This window comes from Falco biarmicus, chromosome 17, assembly GCF_023638135.1.
Source record: "Falco biarmicus isolate bFalBia1 chromosome 17, bFalBia1.pri, whole genome shotgun sequence".
Lineage (NCBI taxonomy): Eukaryota > Metazoa > Chordata > Aves > Falconiformes > Falconidae > Falco > Falco biarmicus.
In genome coordinates this window covers 5,754,639-5,773,334 of record NC_079304.1, presented here as the reverse complement: position 1 = coordinate 5,773,334, position 18,696 = coordinate 5,754,639, and the positions used below count along the sequence as shown (strand labels likewise).

Here is an 18,696-nt window from a genome sequence, read left to right as displayed (position 1 = left end):
AAGAGACGAAGTACCCAGTCCCTGACCTTGAGAGAACCTGGGGAGTTCTGGTGGAAAGAGTTCTGGTGGAGAGTACAGGCATCAGACAGGTAAGCAGATGACTGCCTGGCAACTCCAGTGCTGGGAGAGTGGGGTCAATGGTCAGGAACTGGAAGGTAAGGAAGCCCAACAGCTGAGATCCCTCGCTAGGGACTGGGGAGCTGATTGTGGAATTGGAAAAGAGGCAATGAAATACAGTCTTGGGAGGCATCTCCTGTCAAGTGTGAGAGCAAGATATCTGTTCAAGGAAGATTTTGTGGTTTAGCAAGGAAGGTGGACTACCACTTAGGAAGGCATCAAGTACCTGAGAGAATTAGTGGTGCTGGAAGTCATCTACCATGATCTCAATGACAACAAGGTCTCCGAAGGTCTAGATAATGCTCTGTATATATGGTTGTCCAAAATGCACCTGTGTCATACTTTAACAGCTTGGCAGCAACATATTGCCCAGGTTTAGATACATTAACTGTGGAGAGAGCATCTTCCTGTCTGAAATTTTGAAGAAAATCTCTCTCCCTCCGTGTCTTCGCAGGCCAACACCTCAGCTGTGAAGAGTGCCCCACAGAGCCAATCCCCTCCTGCTGTGGTCAGGGGGAAAGGAAGACCAGGACCACGCTCCATGTCCCTTTCTGATTCTTCCTGTGTGACCAGGGGAAGGGGGATGGTGAGCCCACTTTTAAACTGGAATCTTGTGTATGCACGTGAACTGAGAGGGAAGACAACTGCTAAGGGGCCACGCAAGAAGGCTGTCAGTTTAGTTGCTGTTTAGTTACCCCATCATGTGGGTCAAGAAAGCAGAAGTGTTTGAGAAGGGCAAAAGAATAATTCTGACTCTTCTGAAAGGTGGATTGGCCATGAAATGAAGCAAAGTCAATGAACCTGCACAGGACATGCAGTTTTGGTGGGTAAAATGGGAGGGCGAACGTTGTCACATCCTCTGTAAAGGAATGAAGGCAGTGGGTTGGTTATCATTGATAATACGCAGCTGTGGCCTTGCCTCAAAGGCAGTGGGTTATTGTCATGGACGATGTGCAGCTGCAGCTCATCCTGCTAAGTGGTTAAATAGCCCTGAGGCGTGTGGGAGAGAGGCTGGTTGGAGGAGGAGTGGTGTGGTCTGACTTCTGGAGTAAGGAGAAACAGCATGGATGGTAGAATCTGACCCACGGTAAAGCCTTGTTGCAGCCAGCTAGTTTGTTTGTGCTGCAACAATTGGTACCTGCTGTGAGGCTGAGTTGGACTACGACTACAACAGCTGGTGTCCAATGTAGCTGAGACAAGCGGGAGAACCTGTGACCCATAACAGACACTGAGAGGTGAGCTATTGACAACCAATTGATATGGGTGTATTGCAATATTTATTGTCTGTCTTAACTCAACTTACAACTGAATCCCCATCACCTGGCAGCCAGACAATATCAACCCACAGCAAGCACAGTTGTTAATTGCATCTGCATGGTCCTTCCCTCTGTGGAGGCTGCAGCACAAAGGGTGATGAGGGCATAGTCCCGAGGATGCATGGGGAGCCTTTACTGCTCACAAAAGGAGGGGACGGAGGGACACAGCATAGTGGCCCTGTTGGGGGCACTGTCCACTTTCAGGAGAGGAAGTCATCCATGACTCCTCCAGACCCATGGCCATCAGGCCCAGCTTGCTGAGCCTTTGCCCAGATATACCTTCTTGGCATCAGTGCACTTGCTTCAGAGATGTGTGTGGCCACTGCTGATGTCAGTTGAGGAGCCTAGGCTGTGGGAGGGCAGCAACCCCACAGGCGTCTGGGAATTATTCAGGTGGGGTGAAGAAAAATGAGGGCGATGGGGGGGTAGCAATTCCTCTTCCCCTTGTTGCTGCTGTGCTGGAGAAGGAGGCTCAGGCAGGACATGACCACGGAATGGTTGACCAAAAATGATGAAAGAGCTGTGACATGCTGTAGAACATCACACCTGGCAATAAAAATGTAGGTAGAGCCCTGATCAACAACTGGCTTGGCAGCAACCAGCTATGTCTCCCCACGTATCCTTCAGCCAATGCTAAGCAACAGCACAAAAGCAGGGCCAGGAAAAGATGCTTTTGCAGTGATCCCATCAAAAGAGGTGTGGCACTCAGCACTGTTCCTGGACACCAAGGGCTGTCATCAAGAACCCAGACTATATGACCAGAGGTGTAGCCAGGAGATTGATGGGAATGATCATCCCACTCTGCTCAGCACCCACCAGACACAATCTAGAACACTATGTCATCTTTGGGGCTGTAATGCAAGAAGGACCTTGACTAAGCAGAGTGAGTTCAGTGCAGAATGGACAGGATGGAGAGAGGACTAGAGCACTTGCTTGGGGATGAAAGGCTGCAGTAAACATCTTGATGAGCGTTGAGAAATTAATGCTTTGGTGGGAAACCCAGAAGCAGCTTTTGAGAGCTATGGTTGTTGAACTGTGTGAGGTAATTCTTCCAGCCTCAGCTAGGCAGAGAAATTCAGATAACAGAGGGTCACGCTAAGTACACTCAAAGCAAGCCTTTGTTAAAAATCACAGCAGGACCACCCCTAAGAAACATATCTTTCCCCAGACATGTTGGCAGGATATCTGCAGAGAAAATGATGACAATAAGGCATAGTATGGGATGCAGCAGAACTTTAATGAATCAAAAAAAGGAAGTGGGGTTGGTGTGAGTGGAGGCCCAAGCACAGGGAACAACAGAATTCATGTCTGCCCAATGGCTCTTGCAGAGATGCAACCAGGTGTCCATCTGCCTGCCCCGAAGAGGGAACAAGGCCAGAAGGTGCTTCCTAGGTGGCCTTTGTGGTGTTTGCAGCACAGGAGACCACAAGAGAATGGTCTTCCCGAAAGCCATGGCCAGCAGCTTTAGCAGGGGAAGCACCTCCTGCCGCAAATGCCGCTGCCCAAGCCAGAGAGGCTGAAGCCCCCGGAGTTGATGGGCACTCCCTCAGAGCTGAGGATGCTGCCAACGGCAGCGGAGGTGGAGGAGCCCACGGCGGTGTTCTGCGGGAAGGAGCTGAGGATGGGGCCGGGCAGGGTCACCACCACGGCGGAGGGCTGGATGAAGACATTGGAGTCCTGGCACTGCCTGACACAGGGCTCGTTGCAGCTGTTGGCCAGCGGGGTCGGGCCACAGGGCCGGCAGGGCATGCACGGGCTGTAGCAGGACATGCTTCAAGGCTGGAGGTGCACCTGGGAGAGAGAAGCAGGGCATGGGGGCTGGGTGAGGAGCAGCCTGTCATACCACAACGAGGGAGCCAAGGCACGAGCTGGAGACGAGAGCTGGAGGCTGTGTAGGGAGGCACAGGGGCTGCTTCTTCCCTATGGCCCAAAAGTGCCCTGCCGTGAGGGACCAAGCCCAGGCACCTTCCCACCTAGCCCATAGCTCAGGAGACACCTCAACCGAGACCCAGCCGCTCCCCACGCCACAACTTCAGCCCCATTCCCTGTGCCATGAAAGCTGCTCCAGGACCCACGGTAGGAGAAACCAGCAGCTCTGTGCCGAGAAATCCCAGAGGAGGAGGAGAAAGGTCTTCAGACTCACCTTGTTCACAAGGAGACGGAGGCGAGAAGTGGATGAGAGAGTGAGGAGAAGGGCCTGCTTTTATACTGCTTCTGCTCCGCCCCAGGCGCACAGTCACTGCACGCGGGCAGTAATTTTCCAGCAGGCTCACCTCCAAAGCAAAATGTCCTACCTAATGGCACATGTTGTGTTTTGGTTTCCGTCAGTGCTGCCATTTCATTTCCTCATTTCTGACATGCTTGCTCTGCCGTGCAAGTGCCTTTCATGTGCTGGGATGAGACGCCCAGGGGTGTCCTGGGCAGGACTGTGTCAGCGTGGGCAGAGGATGGCTCCTCAGTGGTGGAGGAGTCCCGCGCAGGCAGGGGATGTTGGCTTGGGGCAGTGCAGTGCGAGTGTTTGCAGCTCCCTTGGCAGGAAGAGGCCCAGCTGTGCTCCACGCCGCACGTGTCAGCAAGCACCCGCAGACTCCTCGTTTTAAGGACGTGCCGTGTGCTTCTCTCTCTTCCCTCTGCCTCCGCTCGCTCCCACAGTCACTAGCCATGGCGTCTCCAGGCAGCCGGGCTGTGCCAATGGTTTCAGCCGTGTTCCTCTTGATGCCCTTTGCTCTGGGGAGAACATTTGCCAAGCTGCCCGAGTACGCAGGGCTGGTCTTCGGAAAGCCAAAGCCCACCTGGTGTTCCATCAGGCAAGGCACGTGGAGGGCACTGAGGAGATCTTCTTCCACACAGGTCAGCAGCAAGGCTTGGCCAAAGTCAGCTGCAGCGCTGAATGGGGCAGCTTCACCGGGCACAGGGGTTACAGGCAAGGCGGAGGTGCTGCGGGGGTTCGCGGCCTTGGTCTTGACTGGCAAGAGCTGCTGTCGAGGGACCGGGCCTCTGCCATTCCTTGGCAAGTCTGGGGCAGGGAGAGTCTTACCCACAGTCGAGGAGGATCCGGTGTGGGGACGTTTAAACCGATGGGAGAGACACGAGTGCATGCCACCAGATGCCTGCATACCCCGTGGAGGGAGAGGAGGGGTTGCAGAAAACGTGTCCCCACCGGCTGGGGCTCCTCCCTGGCCGTCAGGCGATACACCTTCTCTTGGCATTAGTGCTTCATCATGTCGTCTTTCCCAGGCCCCAAAGGCCTCCTCACCTTGGAGCACAACCCGGCACCACTGGAGAGGCAAGGGAACTTCCCCCAGCTCTCCCAGGGGTGACGGCTGGCAGGACCCTGCCGTGCCACGCGCGTGGGGATGCTCAAGGAGGGGGTGGGCTCGGAAGGCACGAAACCAGCTCTCAGACTACATCGAGGAGGTGATGCTCTTCCCTGCCCTGCAGACATGGAGGCAGCTGGGACGCGTCCCAGGAGGGCAAGGCGATGCCTGCAGTAGGCAGGCTTCCTGGGATAGACTCTCCCTACCCACGGCCAGTCACACTCTAATTTTGGGTTGGCGTGTGTCAGCCCTTTGGCACGAGGCCAAGCCAGGAGCACGGGCTGCCTGCAGGCCCGTGTCCCATCAGGGCTGAGGGCACTGCTTGCGCACCCCCAGAGGCTGCCACGACAGGGGTTGTCTTTGCCAAGGAAAGCAGCAAATGTCTTCCAGAAAGGGAAGTTTTCCTTGGGCGGAGCCATTTGAAACCGGCCCGCGCAGCCCGCCTGCCGATAGAGGCAATGATCAGCGACTGCTGGCGCGAGCAGAGGGGCAGGGAGGGACAGTCCTGCCCAGGGAGAAGGACGCGGCCTGTCCTCATTTGGAGAAGCTTTGGGCACTCAGGGGAGGACGGCATTGGTGGGAAGACATGTGCACCCTCCTGCACAGGGTTTTGAGAACAACCTCACTGTATCGCCTGAGAATGATGTCCTCCATCTGCACAGAGCCCTCCAGTGCTCAGGGGCATGTCTTCTGGCCATGTTGGCATGGTCCTGCTCAGGAAATCCTTGGGCTCCTCATCCCAATCTTCAAAAGAGCCTCCGTGCCCTAGTGGTCATGTCAGAAATGAGGAAATGAAATGGCAGCACTGACGGAAACCAAAACACAACATGTGCCATTAGGTAGGACATTTTGCTTTGGAGGTGAGCCTGCTGGAAAATTACTGCCCACGTGCAGTGACTGTGCGCCTGGGGCGGAGCAGAAGCAGTATAAAAGCAGGCCCTTCTCCTCACTCTCTCATCCACTTCTCTCGCCTCCGTCTCCTTGTGAACAAGGTGAGTCTGAAGACCTTTCTCCTCCTCCTCCTCCTCTGGGATTTCTCGGCACAGAGCTGCTGGTTTCTCCTACCGTGGGTCCTGGAGCAGCTTTCATGGCACAGGGAATGGGGCTGAAGTTGTGGCGTGGGGAGCGGCTGGGTCTCGGTTGAGGTGTCTCCTGAGCTATGGACTAGGTGGGAAGGTGCCTGGGCTTGGTCCCTCACGGCAGGGCACTTTTGGGCCATAGGGAAGAAGCAGCCCCTGTGCCTCCCTACACAGCCTCCAGCTCTCGTCTCCAGCTCGTGCCTTGGCTCCCTCGTTGTGGTATGACAGACTGCTCCTCACCCAGCCCCCATGCCCTGCTTCTCTCTCCCAGGTGCACCTCCAGCCTTGAAGCATGTCCTGCTACAGCCCGTGCATGCCCTGCCGGCCCTGTGGCCCGACCCCGCTGGCCAACAGCTGCAACGAGCCCTGTGTCAGGCAGTGCCAGGACTCCAATGTCTTCATCCAGCCCTCCGCCGTGGTGGTGACCCTGCCCGGCCCCATCCTCAGCTCCTTCCCGCAGAACACCGCCGTGGGCTCCTCCACCTCCGCTGCCGTTGGCAGCATCCTCAGCTCTGAGGGAGTGCCCATCAACTCTGGGGGCTTCAGCCTCTCTGGCTTGGGCAGCGGCATTTGCGGCAGGAGGTGCTTCCCCTGCTAAAGCTGCTCCTGGCACTGAGGCCTCCGCTCACATCACCCTCCTTTCCCTCTTTTGACTCATTAAAGTTCTGGTGCATCCCAGCCCACGCCTTCATGTCATCCTTTTCTCAGCACACACTCTCCCAACATGCCCAGCGAGACAGCTGTTGCTCAGGGCTGGTTCTGGGAAGGAGTTGTTGGGGATGGCTGTGCAGCCATTGTCAGCACAGGTTTGCCTTGTGTGTGCTTAGTGGTGAGTTGGGTGTACCCTCTGGTTTCTAAACTTCTCTGCCTACATGGACTCTACTGGGATAGAATGACCCAAGGTAGTTCATGTATTACTTGCACATTGCTGTCTACTTTTCTTTTTCCTTGGTCATCTCAACGTTGTGAAGCAAGTAGTCAGGAGGACGAGAGATCAATATGTCATTGACAAGGCAGTGGCAAGACCTTCCCAGGAGAGCCTAGGAGAACCTGTGCTACCCACAGCATTGAGATTCAGAGTTGCGGCGTGATGAGAAGTGCAGGTGGAAAACAAAAGCACGAGAACAGTAGAGAATATACTGCCACGGCATCTTTGGGAATACATTGTCAATAGATTTGGGAATACATCAGCTGTGGTCCACAGGCCTTGTGGTCTTGCAGATGCTTCAGTGATGCTTTTTGCAATCTTTTTTTCCTTCCAAAAAGCATTCAGGAGAGCTCCTTCACACTGCCTGTCTCCTCGGCGACCTAGCTGAGTCGCTTTTCCCCATTACTGGTCCTTTCAACTCTTTTAAAGTTCTGCTGCATCCCAGCCCATGCTTTCGTGTCATCCTTTGCCCTGCAGATGCTCTCCTATGATGCCCCGTGAAAGAGACGCATGTTGCTCAGGGCTGGGGCTGGGAGGGGGTTGTTGGGGGTGGCTGTGCAGTGACACAGGCTTGCTTTGAGTATACTTAGTCACGCCTCGGGTGGCTGACCCTTTTCTTCCTATATTTCTCTTCCTATCTGGGGCTGGAGAGAATGACTCAATGCTCTTCAGTGACCACAGCTACTCCAGGCGTGGTTGTAGGTCTCCCACCAAAGCATTCTCTTCTCCACGCTCAGCGAGCCCCATGCCGCCAGCCTTTGCTCCCTTACCAAGTGCTCCAGCCCTCTCACCATCCTGGCCACCCTCCGCTGAACTCACACCACTTGGTCAAAATCTTTCTTGCGTTAGAGCCCAAAATGGGACGCAGTGTTCTACATGCTGTCAGATGAGTGCCGAGCAGAGCAGGACCGTCGCTCCCATCGATCCCCTGGCTGTGCTCCTGCTCATATAGCCCAGGCTGTTGATGGCAGTCCTCGGTGTCTGGGAAGAGTGCTGGGAGTTGCACCTGCTTTGATGGTGTTACCTCAAAAGCAGCTTCCACAAGGCCAAGTGCAAGGCGCTGCACCTGCGTTGGGGCAGTCCTCAACGTCGATACAGACTGGAGGAGAAATGGTTGAGAGCAGCCCTGTGGAGAAGGGCTTATGGACAATGGTGGCTGAAAAAACTGGAGACGAGCCAGCAATGTGAGTAGCGCGTCCAGCCTGGCGTTCCCAGTATAAAAAAGGCCATGGACCTGTTAGCGCAGCCCCAGAGAAGGGCTACAAAAGGCATCAGAGGCCTGCAATAGGTCTCCTGGGATGAAGGGCTGAGGGAGTTTGTGGTTTTCAGCCTGGAGGAGAGAAGGCTCTGGGGAGCCCTTGTTGCAGCCTTTCGATATATAAAGGGGACTTAGAAGAAAGCCGGAGAGGACATTTAATCAAGGCCTGGGCTGATAGGACAAGACGCAACAGTTTCAAACTGGAACAGGGTAGACTTAAGTTGGACATAAGGCAGAAATATGTTACGATGAGAGTGGTGAGACACTGGAAAAGGCTGCCCGGAGAATGACGGCATGACCCATTGCTGGAAGCGTTCAAGGTCTGGTTCAACGGAGCTTTGCGTGATGTGACGTAGTGACAGATATCCCTGGCCATGGCAGGAGCGTTGGTCTAGGTGATCTTTAAAGGTCTCTTCCAACCCCAAACCACCCCATGATAATATGGTTCTATGATAAGGCAAACCACTGCACTGCGTCGCTCATTTTGAGAACACTGTGGATAGGATGGCTTCTCCTGGTGTGCCCTGGGAAGCCTGAACCCATGTCTTCTCAATAACATGTTCCTTCCTGACTACTTGCATCATGGACTTGAGCTTAGCAAGGAAAACAAAAAGGTGTGCACAACAAAGTGGATAGCAGTCACTGAACTACATTGGCTAATCCTATCCCAACGCAAACAGGCAGATAAATTTAGAGACCAGCAGGTCGGCCAAGGCATGACTAAGCATACTCAATGCCAGCCTGCGTTGACAAGCACTGCAAAAGCATCCCCCGTAACCCCCTCCCAGCCCCAGCCCTGAGCAACATGCGTCTCTTTCACTGGGCATCTTGGGAGAGCATCTGCAGGGCAAAGGATGACACGAAGGCGTGGGCTGGGATGCACCAGAACTTTAATGAGTCAAAAGAGGGAAAGGAGGGTGATGTGAGCGGAGGCCTCAGTGCCAGGAGCAGCTTTAGCAGGGGAAGGACCTCCTGCCGCAAATGCCGCTGCCCAAGCCAGAGAGGCTGAAGCCCCCGGAGTTGATGGGCACTCCCTCAGAGCTGAGGATGCTGCCAACGGCAGCGGAGGTGGAGGAGCCCACGGCGGTGTTCTGCGGGAAGGAGCTGAGGATGGGGCCGGGCAGGGTCACCACCACGGCGGAGGGCTGGATGAAGACATTGGAGTCCTGGCACTGCCTGACACAGGGCTCGTTGCAGCTGTTGGCCAGCGGGGTCGGGCCGCAGGGCCGGCAGGGCATGCACGGGCTGTAGCAGGACATGCTTCAAGGCTGGAGGTGCACCTGGGAGAGAGAAGCAGGGCATGGGGGCTGGGTGAGGAGCAGCCTGTCATACCACAACGAGGGAGCCAAGGCACGAGCTGGAGACGAGAGCTGGAGGCTGTGTAGGGAGGCACAGGGGCTGCTTCTTCCCTATGGCCCAAAAGTGCCCTGCCGTGAGGGACCAAGCCCAGGCACCTTCCCACCTAGCCCATAGCTCAGGAGACACCTCAACCGAGACCCAGCCGCTCCCCACGCCACAACTTCAGCCCCATTCCCTGTGCCATGAAAGCTGCTCCAGGACCCACGGTAGGAGAAACCAGCAGCTCTGTGCCGAGAAATCCCGGAGGAGGAGGAGGAGGAGAAAGGTCTTCAGACTCACCTTGTTCACAAGGAGACGGAGGCGAGAGAAGTGGATGAGAGAGTGAGGAGAAGGGCCTGCTTTTATACTGCTTCTGCACCGCCCCAGGCACACAGTCACTGCACGCGGGCAGTAATTTTCCAGCAGGCTCACCTCCAAAGCAAAATGTCCTACCTAATGGCACATGTTGTGTTTTGGTTTCCGTCAGTGCTGCCATTTCATTTCCTCATTTCTGACATGCTTGCTCTGCCGTGCAAGTGCCTTTCATGTGCTGGGATGAGACGCCCAGGGGTGTCCTGGGCAGGACTGTGTCAGCGTGGGCAGAGGATGGCTCCTCAGTGGTGGAGGAGTCCCGCGCAGGCAGGGGATGTTGGCTTGGGGCAGTGCAGTGCGAGTGTTTGCAGCTCCCTTGGCAGGAAGAGGCCCAGCTGTGCTCCACGCCGCACGTGTCAGCAAGCACCCGCAGACTCCTCGTTTTAAGGACGTGCCGTGTGCTTCTCTCTCTTCCCTCTGCCTCCGCTCGCTCCCACGGTCACTAGCCATGGCGTCTCCAGGCAGCCGGGCTGTGCCAATGGTTTCAGCCGTGTTCCTCTTGATGCCCTTTGCTCTGGGGAGAACATTTGCCAAGCTGCCCGAGTACGCAGGGCTGGTCTTCGGAAAGCCAAAGCCCACCTGGTGTTCCATCAGGCAAGGCACGTGGAGGGCACTGAGGAGATCTTCTTCCACACAGGTCAGCAGCAAGGCTTGGCCAAAGTCAGCTGCAGCGCTGAATGGGGCAGCTTCACCGGGCACAGGGGTTACAGGCAAGGCGGAGGTGCTGCGGGGGTTCGCGGCCCTGGTCTTGACTGGCAAGAGCTGCTGTCGAGGGACCGGGCCTCTGCCATTCCTTGGCAAGTCTGGGGCAGGGAGAGTCTTACCCACAGTCGAGGAGGATCCGGTGTGGGGACATTTAAACCGATGGGAGAGACACGAGTGCATGCCACCAGATGCCTGCATACCCCGTGGAGGGAGAGGAGGGGTTGCAGAAAACGTGTCCCCACCGGCTGGGGCTCCTCCCTGGCCGTCAGGCGATACACCTTCTCTTGGCATTAGTGCTTCATCATGTCGTCTTTCCCAGGCCCCAAAGGCCTCCTCACCTTGGAGCACAACCCGGCACCACTGGAGAGGCAAGGGAACTTCCCCCAGCTCTCCCAGGGGTGACGGCTGGCAGGACCCTGCCGTGCCACGCGCGTGGGGATGCTCAAGGAGGGGGTGGGCTCGGAAGGCACGAAACCAGCTCTCAGACTACATCGAGGAGGTGATGCTCTTCCCTGCCCTGCAGACATGGAGGCAGCTGGGACGCGTCCCAGGAGGGCAAGGCGATGCCTGCAGTAGGCAGGCTTCCTGGGATAGACTCTCCCTACCCACGGCCAGTCACACTCTAATTTTGGGTTGGCTGTGTCAGCTTTTTGGTTTGGTGCACAAGCTGGGAGTGTGTGCTGTCTGCATTTTTGTGTCCCACACAGGGCAGTTCCACCCCTGCCCCAGGAAATCCATCTTCAAGTTCTGGGCTGTACCCATGTACACAGCTCCAGGCAGCCCCAGCAGCCATTACACCCAACATGACCTTGCCAGCTCTCCCAGAGCTTGAGTGGCTTGCAGGGCAGTCAGTCTGTATTGCAAGAGCGCCTAGGCCTTTTGGTCAGGGTCTAAAGTGTGCAACGAAACTGCGTGGTGGTGTGAGGAGAGTAGGAGGAATAAGGCACTGTACTGTGTTCCTATGGTTGTTTTGAGGGACCCGAATCTATAAGGGTTGTTGAGGAATCACAGACTTTGAGTGGGCAACATTGTCCTTCTGCAACACTGCTGATGGCAATGGTTGGGGACCCCCAGAGAGCCATGAGAGAGGATGACTTTGCCAATAATCTGGCAAATTTCTTCCCAGAAGAAACTTTCCTTGGGCAAAGTTCTTTTAAATGAGCAGCACAGCCTACCTGCCTGTAGATGCAATGACCAGTAACTGCTGGAATGAGCAGAGTGCTAGGTAGGGAGGGAGAAGACATGGGCTGTAAACAACCTCACCAGACTTCCCCGCACCTGTGTTTGCTGCCTATGCAACACCTCTCCAGCACTTGGAGGCACATCTTCTGCCTGTACTAGCATGATCCTAATCAGCACGTCCTTTGAGCTTCTCATCATGGTACTTGAAAGGAGCCTCTGTGGCATAGTGGGCATGTCTGAGATGAGGAAATGAAATGACGGCTTTGACGGAAGCCAAAACACAACCTGTGCAATTGCAGGTTGGATGTTTTGATTTGGAGATGAGCCTGCTGGAAAATTACTGCCCGCGTGCAGTGACTGTGTGCCTGGGGCGGTGCAGAAGCAGTATAAAAGCAGGCCCTTCTCCTCACTCTCTCATCCACTTCTCTCGCCTCCGTCTCCTTGTGAACAAGGTGAGTTTGAGGCGCTTTTTGTCTTCATCTCATGCCTGACTCTTAACCTCCTCTTCCTCCGCCTCCTCCTCCTCTGGTATTTCTCAGCACATACCTACCCTTTGTCCTGTGCTGTGTTTTGAGGCTGCTTGCCATGGGAGAGGGAAAAGGAGCAGAAGGTGTGGCATGGAGAAGCGCTGAGATTTGGCTGAGGGGTCTCCTGAGCTATGAGCTAGGTTGAGACCTCCCTGGGCTTTGTCAGTGTCGGTGGGGCACTTTTGCTCTGAGGGAAGGGGTCTCCCTCATTGTAGGGTGACAGGCTGCTCTTCAACCATCCTCTGTGCTTTGATTTCCCCTGCTTCTCTCTCCCAGGTGCACCTCCAGCCCCAAGCCATGTCCTGCTACAGCCCGTGCATGCCCTGCCGGCCCTGCGGCCCGACCCCGCTGGCCAACAGCTGCAACGAGCCCTGTGTCAGGCAGTGCCAGGACTCCACCTTTGTCATCGAGCCCCCTGCTGTGGTGGTGACCCTGCCCGGCCCCATCCTCAGCTCCTTCCCACAGAACACCGCCGTGGGCTCCTCCACCTCCGCTGCCGTTGGCAGCATCCTCAGCTCTGAGGGAGTGCCCATCAACTCCGGGGGCTTCAGCCTCTCTGGCTTGGGCAGCGGCATTTGCGGCAGGAGGTGCCTGCCCTGCTAAAGCTGCTGGCCATGGCCCTGGGTTAGAAGGCACCCAGGGACCCACACGATGGTACCGCACTGGGGACGGAGCATCGGCTTGTTGCTTCCAGAGGGGCTGAGCAACCCCAGCACCCCTTGCAAAAGGATGGGGCAGCCTGGGCTCTCAGAAAGCACAGCCCGTGTCTGCCCTTCACGTGCTTCCACTCTTTCTTTTGCCCCCTGTGTCCTTGTTCTCTTGTGGTCTCCTCAGCTGCGAGTACCAGAAAGGCAGCCTGGGGGGTGGCCAGCTGGCCCTGCTCCCTCTGTGGGCAGGCAGATGGACAGCTGGCAGCATCTCTGCCTAGCTGAGGGCTGCAGACTCCTTTCTGCCCCTGGTGCTCCCTGCACTGGGACCTTCACTCAGGGTGACCTTATTTCCCTCTTTTGACTCATTAAAGTTCCACTGCATCCCAGCCCATGTCTCTGTGTCATCTTTCTCAGGCAGTTGCCTGTTCAATATGCACAGTGAGAAAGATGTTGCTCAAGGTTCATTCTGGAAGGATGTGTCTGGGGATTGTTTTTCAGTGATTGCTGACATAGCCGTGCGTTGTGTGTGCTCAGTCACTGGATTACTCTCTGCTTTCTAAACTTCTCTGCCTTTTTCTAGACCAGCAGGCTGATAATATTGCAGCTGCAAAAGGGGTTTTACTCTGGATGACATCCATGGTGAACCTGAAACTCTATGGAAGGAAAATGCACACAGTGTGTCAGTGTTTCTCTAGTGCACCAGGATAACTTGGTCCACATCTGGCAACCCTTTCCATGCCATGGTATATCCACTGTCTTATGAGTTGAGGGTCCACTTGCCACGGAAACTGCACACCTTTTTTTCTGCATAGATGATCCACATAGGGACAATCCCTTTTTTCTGTGTTATGGGAAAATGTCCTCTGCAGAAGTCAAAAGTTTTTGATACAGAGGCTGGACTTGGAGGATACTTTACTAGTTTCTTTTGGTCTGTGGATTTTGCAGAGACCAGGTCAAAATAGCCCTGTGTAGCTACAGTAAGTGTGGTCCTGTCCTGGGATGTGGAGAGAGATCATTTCCACCATATAGGCTTTCTCACGCTTTGGCCATGCTCTGAAGAGTGACCATTTTCAGAAAGAGGTTCATTGTCTGGACATGCCTGGCTGTGGAGGTAAAATAGCGCAGCCAGGGCAGACCTGGCCCCAGAGCTCAACCCTGGACAGGAACACCTCCTCCCTTTTCCGCAATTTTTCCCAGCAGAGGAAGCTCCCTGCACTAGGGTGTCATGGACAGCACAGAAGGACAAAACAGCATCAGAGACCTCAAATTCCTCCAGCCACTGGAGCTTGTATTTCCCCATGGTGCTCAGCTGTGTGGTGAGTTGGCTGCTCTGCTTGGGGCCAGCTGCTCTGCGATATGAGAGCAGAGGCAGTGTTTGAGCTCCCTTCTGCTGGTACCAGAGCATGGCACGAAAGCAGCATATCTGATAAGAGCAGGTGGTCTTGAAGGTGCCTCTTTCCTCCACCATGACTAGTCCCTTCTGCTGACTGACAGTGGTCTTTTCCACGGAATCTGGAAAAGGTGGGAGTCGATTACTGCACAGTGAAAGGCTCCACGATCCAGGTGATCCTGGAGAAAGCAACAAGTTCCTGACTCTGCAGCAGGAACTGGAAGGCTGGAGACAAAAATCTGGGCAGTGGTTTGGGGCAGGAACTCAGAGCTCTTGGCTCAGTGTGGAACCAGCAGTACATTAATGATGTTCACCTCTCGTAGGATGGCCTGGTAGGGTCGCTGTGCTGTGCCCCTGCTTCAGATCCCTGGTCTGCTGCTGACCAGAAGCCCCAGGAACATCCTGTAGTGCTTGGCCCTTATGTGCTGGGACCAGGACACCTCCAGTGGGGTGCAGTTCTGGTGTGGATTTGAAGGAGAGGAGTTCCTTGGCTGGGCAAGACTCCATCAGCCTTGGGATCCTTCACATATTCAGGAATACTCTTTGAATGATGAGGGGGTGAAGAACTTTGGGGGAGTGGGGAGTGGAGGGAAATGCAAAGCAAGGCAAGAGCCCTAGATAACAGCGCAATACATCATCATGCAGGAGGAAAGCAGCGCTGCTCGGCATAAATGTGTACTCAGACAAAGATGCTGCTGGTCTGGCTGCACGCTGGGTGGCCAGAGAAGTTCATCGGGGAGCCTTTGGCCCCTGACAGGGATGGCTGTGAGGGTCGTGTCCTTGGCCGCCTCCATCATCTCCTTCAACCTGGGAACTGCCGGTCCAGCCCTGGGAACTGTCAGCAGCTTCCTACCTGCCTATCTGAGGTGCACGGCTCCCCGTGGACAACCTGGCACGGAGTTTCGCAAGAGGCGGCGGTTTACAGGCAGGTAGGATTGCCTGCGGGATGTTCAGGGCTCTGATGACCAGCAGGATTTTGAGAGGTCGAGCTGTGGCCTGGCTGCACCAGTTGGAGGCTCCCAGCGCTGGAAAAACTGTTTCTGGTACTGGGGAGCCTGGGGCCCAGCACAGGTGGCTGCTTGATTCCCTTCATTTGGCTGAGCGAGCGGTTTAACCACGAGGCGATGCGAGCAGAAAGGGTCCCTGGGGCAGAGGAGTGGGAGCCCAGGCAGCCCTCAGAGCACTTTGTTCCACCCTTTGGGCTGAAGTTTGGAGCCAGTTTTGAGGTGGCAGCGGGAGGAGAACGCTCGAGCTGGCAACCTTCAGCTTCCTGGCAGCTCCCTGGGCACTCTGGTGGAGGCAGGGCGTGACGCGGTCCAGGTTTCCTGGGCAACCTCAGTGGCACTGGCAGGGGCTGGTGCCACAGGGGCATCAAGCTGGGGAGCAGCAGGGCGGTGGGTCACTGGGACTGGAGGGGGAAGAGGGGAGGCCTGACCCTCTGGCAAAACCCGGAGCTATCTTACCCGGAGGGCAGAGGCCTTAGATGGCAAAGGATGGGAGGCATGTTGCGAGCAATGGGCATGAACGGGGGAACAAGGCTCTGCACACCTGCCGCAGGGAGAGAAGCCCCCATGAGACAAGAGCCACCTGCCAGGAAAGGCTCGCAGGTGCTGCTGGATGCAGGAGCAGCTCCCAGTGCCACTGCCACCAGCCAGTGTGGCCGGGGCCGTGGGCTTCTCGCTCGGGCACTGGTTGCGCACCCCATCATCTGCAGGGTGTGCTCCAAGGCTGAGGAGGGCATCTGTGCGCAGGGGTGCAGCAAGGCAAGCCCTGACGCTGCTGACTCTGCAGGAGCCAGGGACATCTTCCTCGGCTGCAACGGGCGGTGTCTTGGAAGGAGGCCGCTGCCTGTGTCTGACCCCCCTTCCTCCGGGAATGCCCATGGCTCTCCTTCATCCCTGCAAGCTCTCCCCAGAGCGACACCTTCCTTTCTGCCAGCTGGGGAGAGCATCCGGAGAGAGAAGGACCACGCGGAGGCCCAGGCTGCAATGCATCAGAGCTTTAATGAGTTGAAAGAGGGAAAGGAGGTCCTCTGCATGGGTGCTACGGTGCAGGGAGCACTAGGAGCAGCTAGGAGTCTTTGCCACTTGGCCAGGGTGGAGCTCGCATCAGGCATCTGCCTGCGCACCTGCCCGTCCCCGAGAGGGAGAGGGGCAGCAGGTCCTTCCTCAGATGGAGCTTAGCAGGCAATCACAGCCCAGGGGAGCAGAAGACAACAGCAAAAAGAGAGAGAAAGAAGAGAGGGAGAAACAGGCAAGTCAGACAAGGGCCATGTTTTCAGAGGGCCTAGGTGCACCTCTTCCTGCTTTCCTTTGCAGGTGGAGCCGGGGATGCTCAGTCCCTCTGAAAGCAACGGCCAGGATCTCCGTACTCAGTCCATTACCATCTTCTGTGTTCCTGGGGGTCCCTCTGTGTGGCTGCCTGTGGAAGCTTTAGCATGGAGGACATCTGCTGCCGCAGTAGCGGCTGGTGATGCAGGAGAGGTCAAAGCCCCCGGAGTTGATGGGCACTCCCTCACAGCTGAGGATGCTGCCAACGGCAGCGGAGGTGGAGGAGCCCACAATGGTGTTCTGCGGGAAGGAGCTGAGGATGGGGCCGGGCAGGGTCACCACCACTGGAGAAGGCTCGATGACGATGTTGGAGCTCTGGCACTGCCTGCAACAGGGCTCGTTGCAGCTGCTGGCCAGCGGGGTCGGGCCGCAGGGCTGGCAGGGCTGGCACGGGCTGCAGCAGGACATGGCTTGGGGCTGGAGGTGCACCTGGGAGAGAGGGTAGCGAGGAGTACAGGGGCACGTAAGGAGCAGCCCGTCCACCCACCACGAGGGAGCTGAGGCACATACTGGCTGGGGAGTTGGAGACCGTGCGGGGGGGGCCCTCACCTCGTTGCCTGTCCCCCTGGGCACCGAGCAAAGGGAGCCAGGCCCAGGAACGCTTTTTCCTAGCCAAGAGCCCAAGAGCCCCCTCAGCCCAGCCCCAGCCCCTCTCCACACCAAACCTTCCCCCTGCTTCCCCTCCCAGGACAGGCTGCCCCAAGGCCTGGTACAGGACAGAGCTTCCAACTCACTTGCTTCCAAAGGAGAAGAAGGGGAGCAAAGTGGATGAGAGAGTGAAGAGCCTCAATGCCTTTTATACTGTTCCTGCACTGCCCCAGGTCCAGAGGAAGCCTCTGCGGAAGTAATAATTTTCTGAGAAACAAATCTGAAATGCAAAACACCCAGCTAATGATACGGGCTGTGTTTTGGTTTCCTGCATGGCTGCCTTTTCATTTCCTTGTTTGGCCGTACCCACTCCCCCTTGAAGGCTCCTTTTCAGTGCTGGGGTGGGAGGCCCCAGGATTTCTGGGACAGGAGCGCATCAGTGCCAGCGGAAGATGAGTCCCAAGTGCCGGAGGGGTCGCGTGCAGGCTGGGGACATTGGCCTGAGGCACTCGTGTGGGCTTGTTTGTGGTCCCATCGGCAGGAAGGGCCCTGCTGCTCCCAGCCCTGCAGTGCTCGCCTGGATGCCAAAGGGCTCCCAAGCGGGATGATGTGCCGCGTCACCTTTCTCCCACCCCCCAAGGTCTCTCTGATGGTCACTGGCCATTGCCTCTGCAGGTGGGTGGTCAGCCCTGCTGCTTTTGACACTTTCTCCCAGTGCTGCTCTGGGGAGGCCTTGGTGCCCCTGCTGGGCCTTCTGCGCTCTCTTGGCTCTCTCTTGTGGTCCTCTACCAACACCAACAGATTATATGGTATAAAACCAGAGTGGTACTCACCAGGATGTATGAGGATGGTGGGAGAACGGGGAGCTTGCAATTGCAGCAAGTTTCTTTCAGAAGCAGGGGGGTGGGATGGAGAAGGAGAGGTTGTACTGGCAGTGGAGAAGGATCTATATACTGGATGGGAAACATGCAGCAGAGGGAAGGGAAGGGAAGGGAAGTAACAACTATATCTGGAGTTACTCTGATGAAACAAGTAACTCTGATGAAACTTGGCAGCATATATGAGAAGAGAGATGCAAGGCATTTCCCACTTGGCTATGATTGTGCTGTTCTTTGCATCTTCACCCAACCCGCTACCAGCCTCTCCCAGGACAGAGGAATGTCTGTTTCCAACAGTACTGTTGCTGCCTCTGCTCAACCCACTGATCTGGACCCAAAAAAAGCAGAAGGTGGTAGGATTCTGTGGGAACCTAACACTACAATCAGTGAGACCACTTGGTGAGGAAAGTCCATCTGGCCACAAAGGACAGCTCACAAGGCAAGAGAGCTGTAACGATGCTTGCCAGTTGCTGTACAGAGACAAGACTCTCTGGTCAAAAACACTGCCATTTGCTCGGAGTTTTCCATGACCCCTTCACTTCCTGGGACGGCAACTGGGGTTATGATAAGAAAAGTTATGGAGAAGTCATTGAAGAGGAAGAACTATTCTTCTAGGAGATTGTCGCTAAAATTGATGGTGATTGATTATATGGTACAGACAACTGTTCCCTGTGGGACGTCATTGACGATCTGCCTACTATTCCCAATGTGTTGCCTTTCC

At 55.9% G+C, this 18,696-nt stretch overlaps 2 protein-coding genes and 2 pseudogenes across 2 annotated transcripts; 2 read left to right on the top strand and 2 right to left on the bottom strand.

Annotated features, from left to right (window-relative positions):
- Positions 1-4,654: 4,654 nt before the first annotated feature.
- LOC130160352 (feather beta keratin-like) lies at positions 4,655-6,427 on the top strand (annotated as a pseudogene).
- A 2,541-nt stretch (positions 6,428-8,968) lies between these two features.
- Positions 8,969-10,316, bottom strand: LOC130160351 (uncharacterized). Its single transcript, XM_056362746.1, is given in 3 exon segments — positions 8,969-9,295; positions 9,654-9,806; positions 10,173-10,316. Coding segments are annotated over 3 exon segments (624 nt in total).
- A 1,456-nt stretch (positions 10,317-11,772) lies between these two features.
- On the top strand, positions 11,773-12,871 carry LOC130160350 (feather beta keratin-like). The gene is made up of 3 exons (XM_056362745.1): positions 11,773-11,811; positions 11,912-12,064; positions 12,416-12,871. Exons 1-3 carry the CDS (start codon positions 11,773-11,775, stop codon positions 12,740-12,742), a joined length of 519 nt encoding a protein of 172 aa, XP_056218720.1. The 3' UTR covers positions 12,743-12,871.
- A 3,633-nt stretch (positions 12,872-16,504) lies between these two features.
- Positions 16,505-18,658, bottom strand: LOC130160349 (feather keratin Cos1-2-like; annotated as a pseudogene).
- Positions 18,659-18,696: the final 38 nt, after the last annotated feature.

Coding starts and splice junctions, on each gene's coding strand:
- LOC130160350 (XM_056362745.1), top strand. CDS start 11,773: ATGATCCTAATCAGCACGTCCTTTGAGCTTCTCATCATG. Junction 11,812..11,911: donor CCTTTGAGCTTCTCATCATG/GTACTTGAAAGG, acceptor GTGCAATTGCAG/GTTGGATGTTTTGATTTGGA. Junction 12,065..12,415: donor TCCGTCTCCTTGTGAACAAG/GTGAGTTTGAGG, acceptor TCTCTCTCCCAG/GTGCACCTCCAGCCCCAAGC.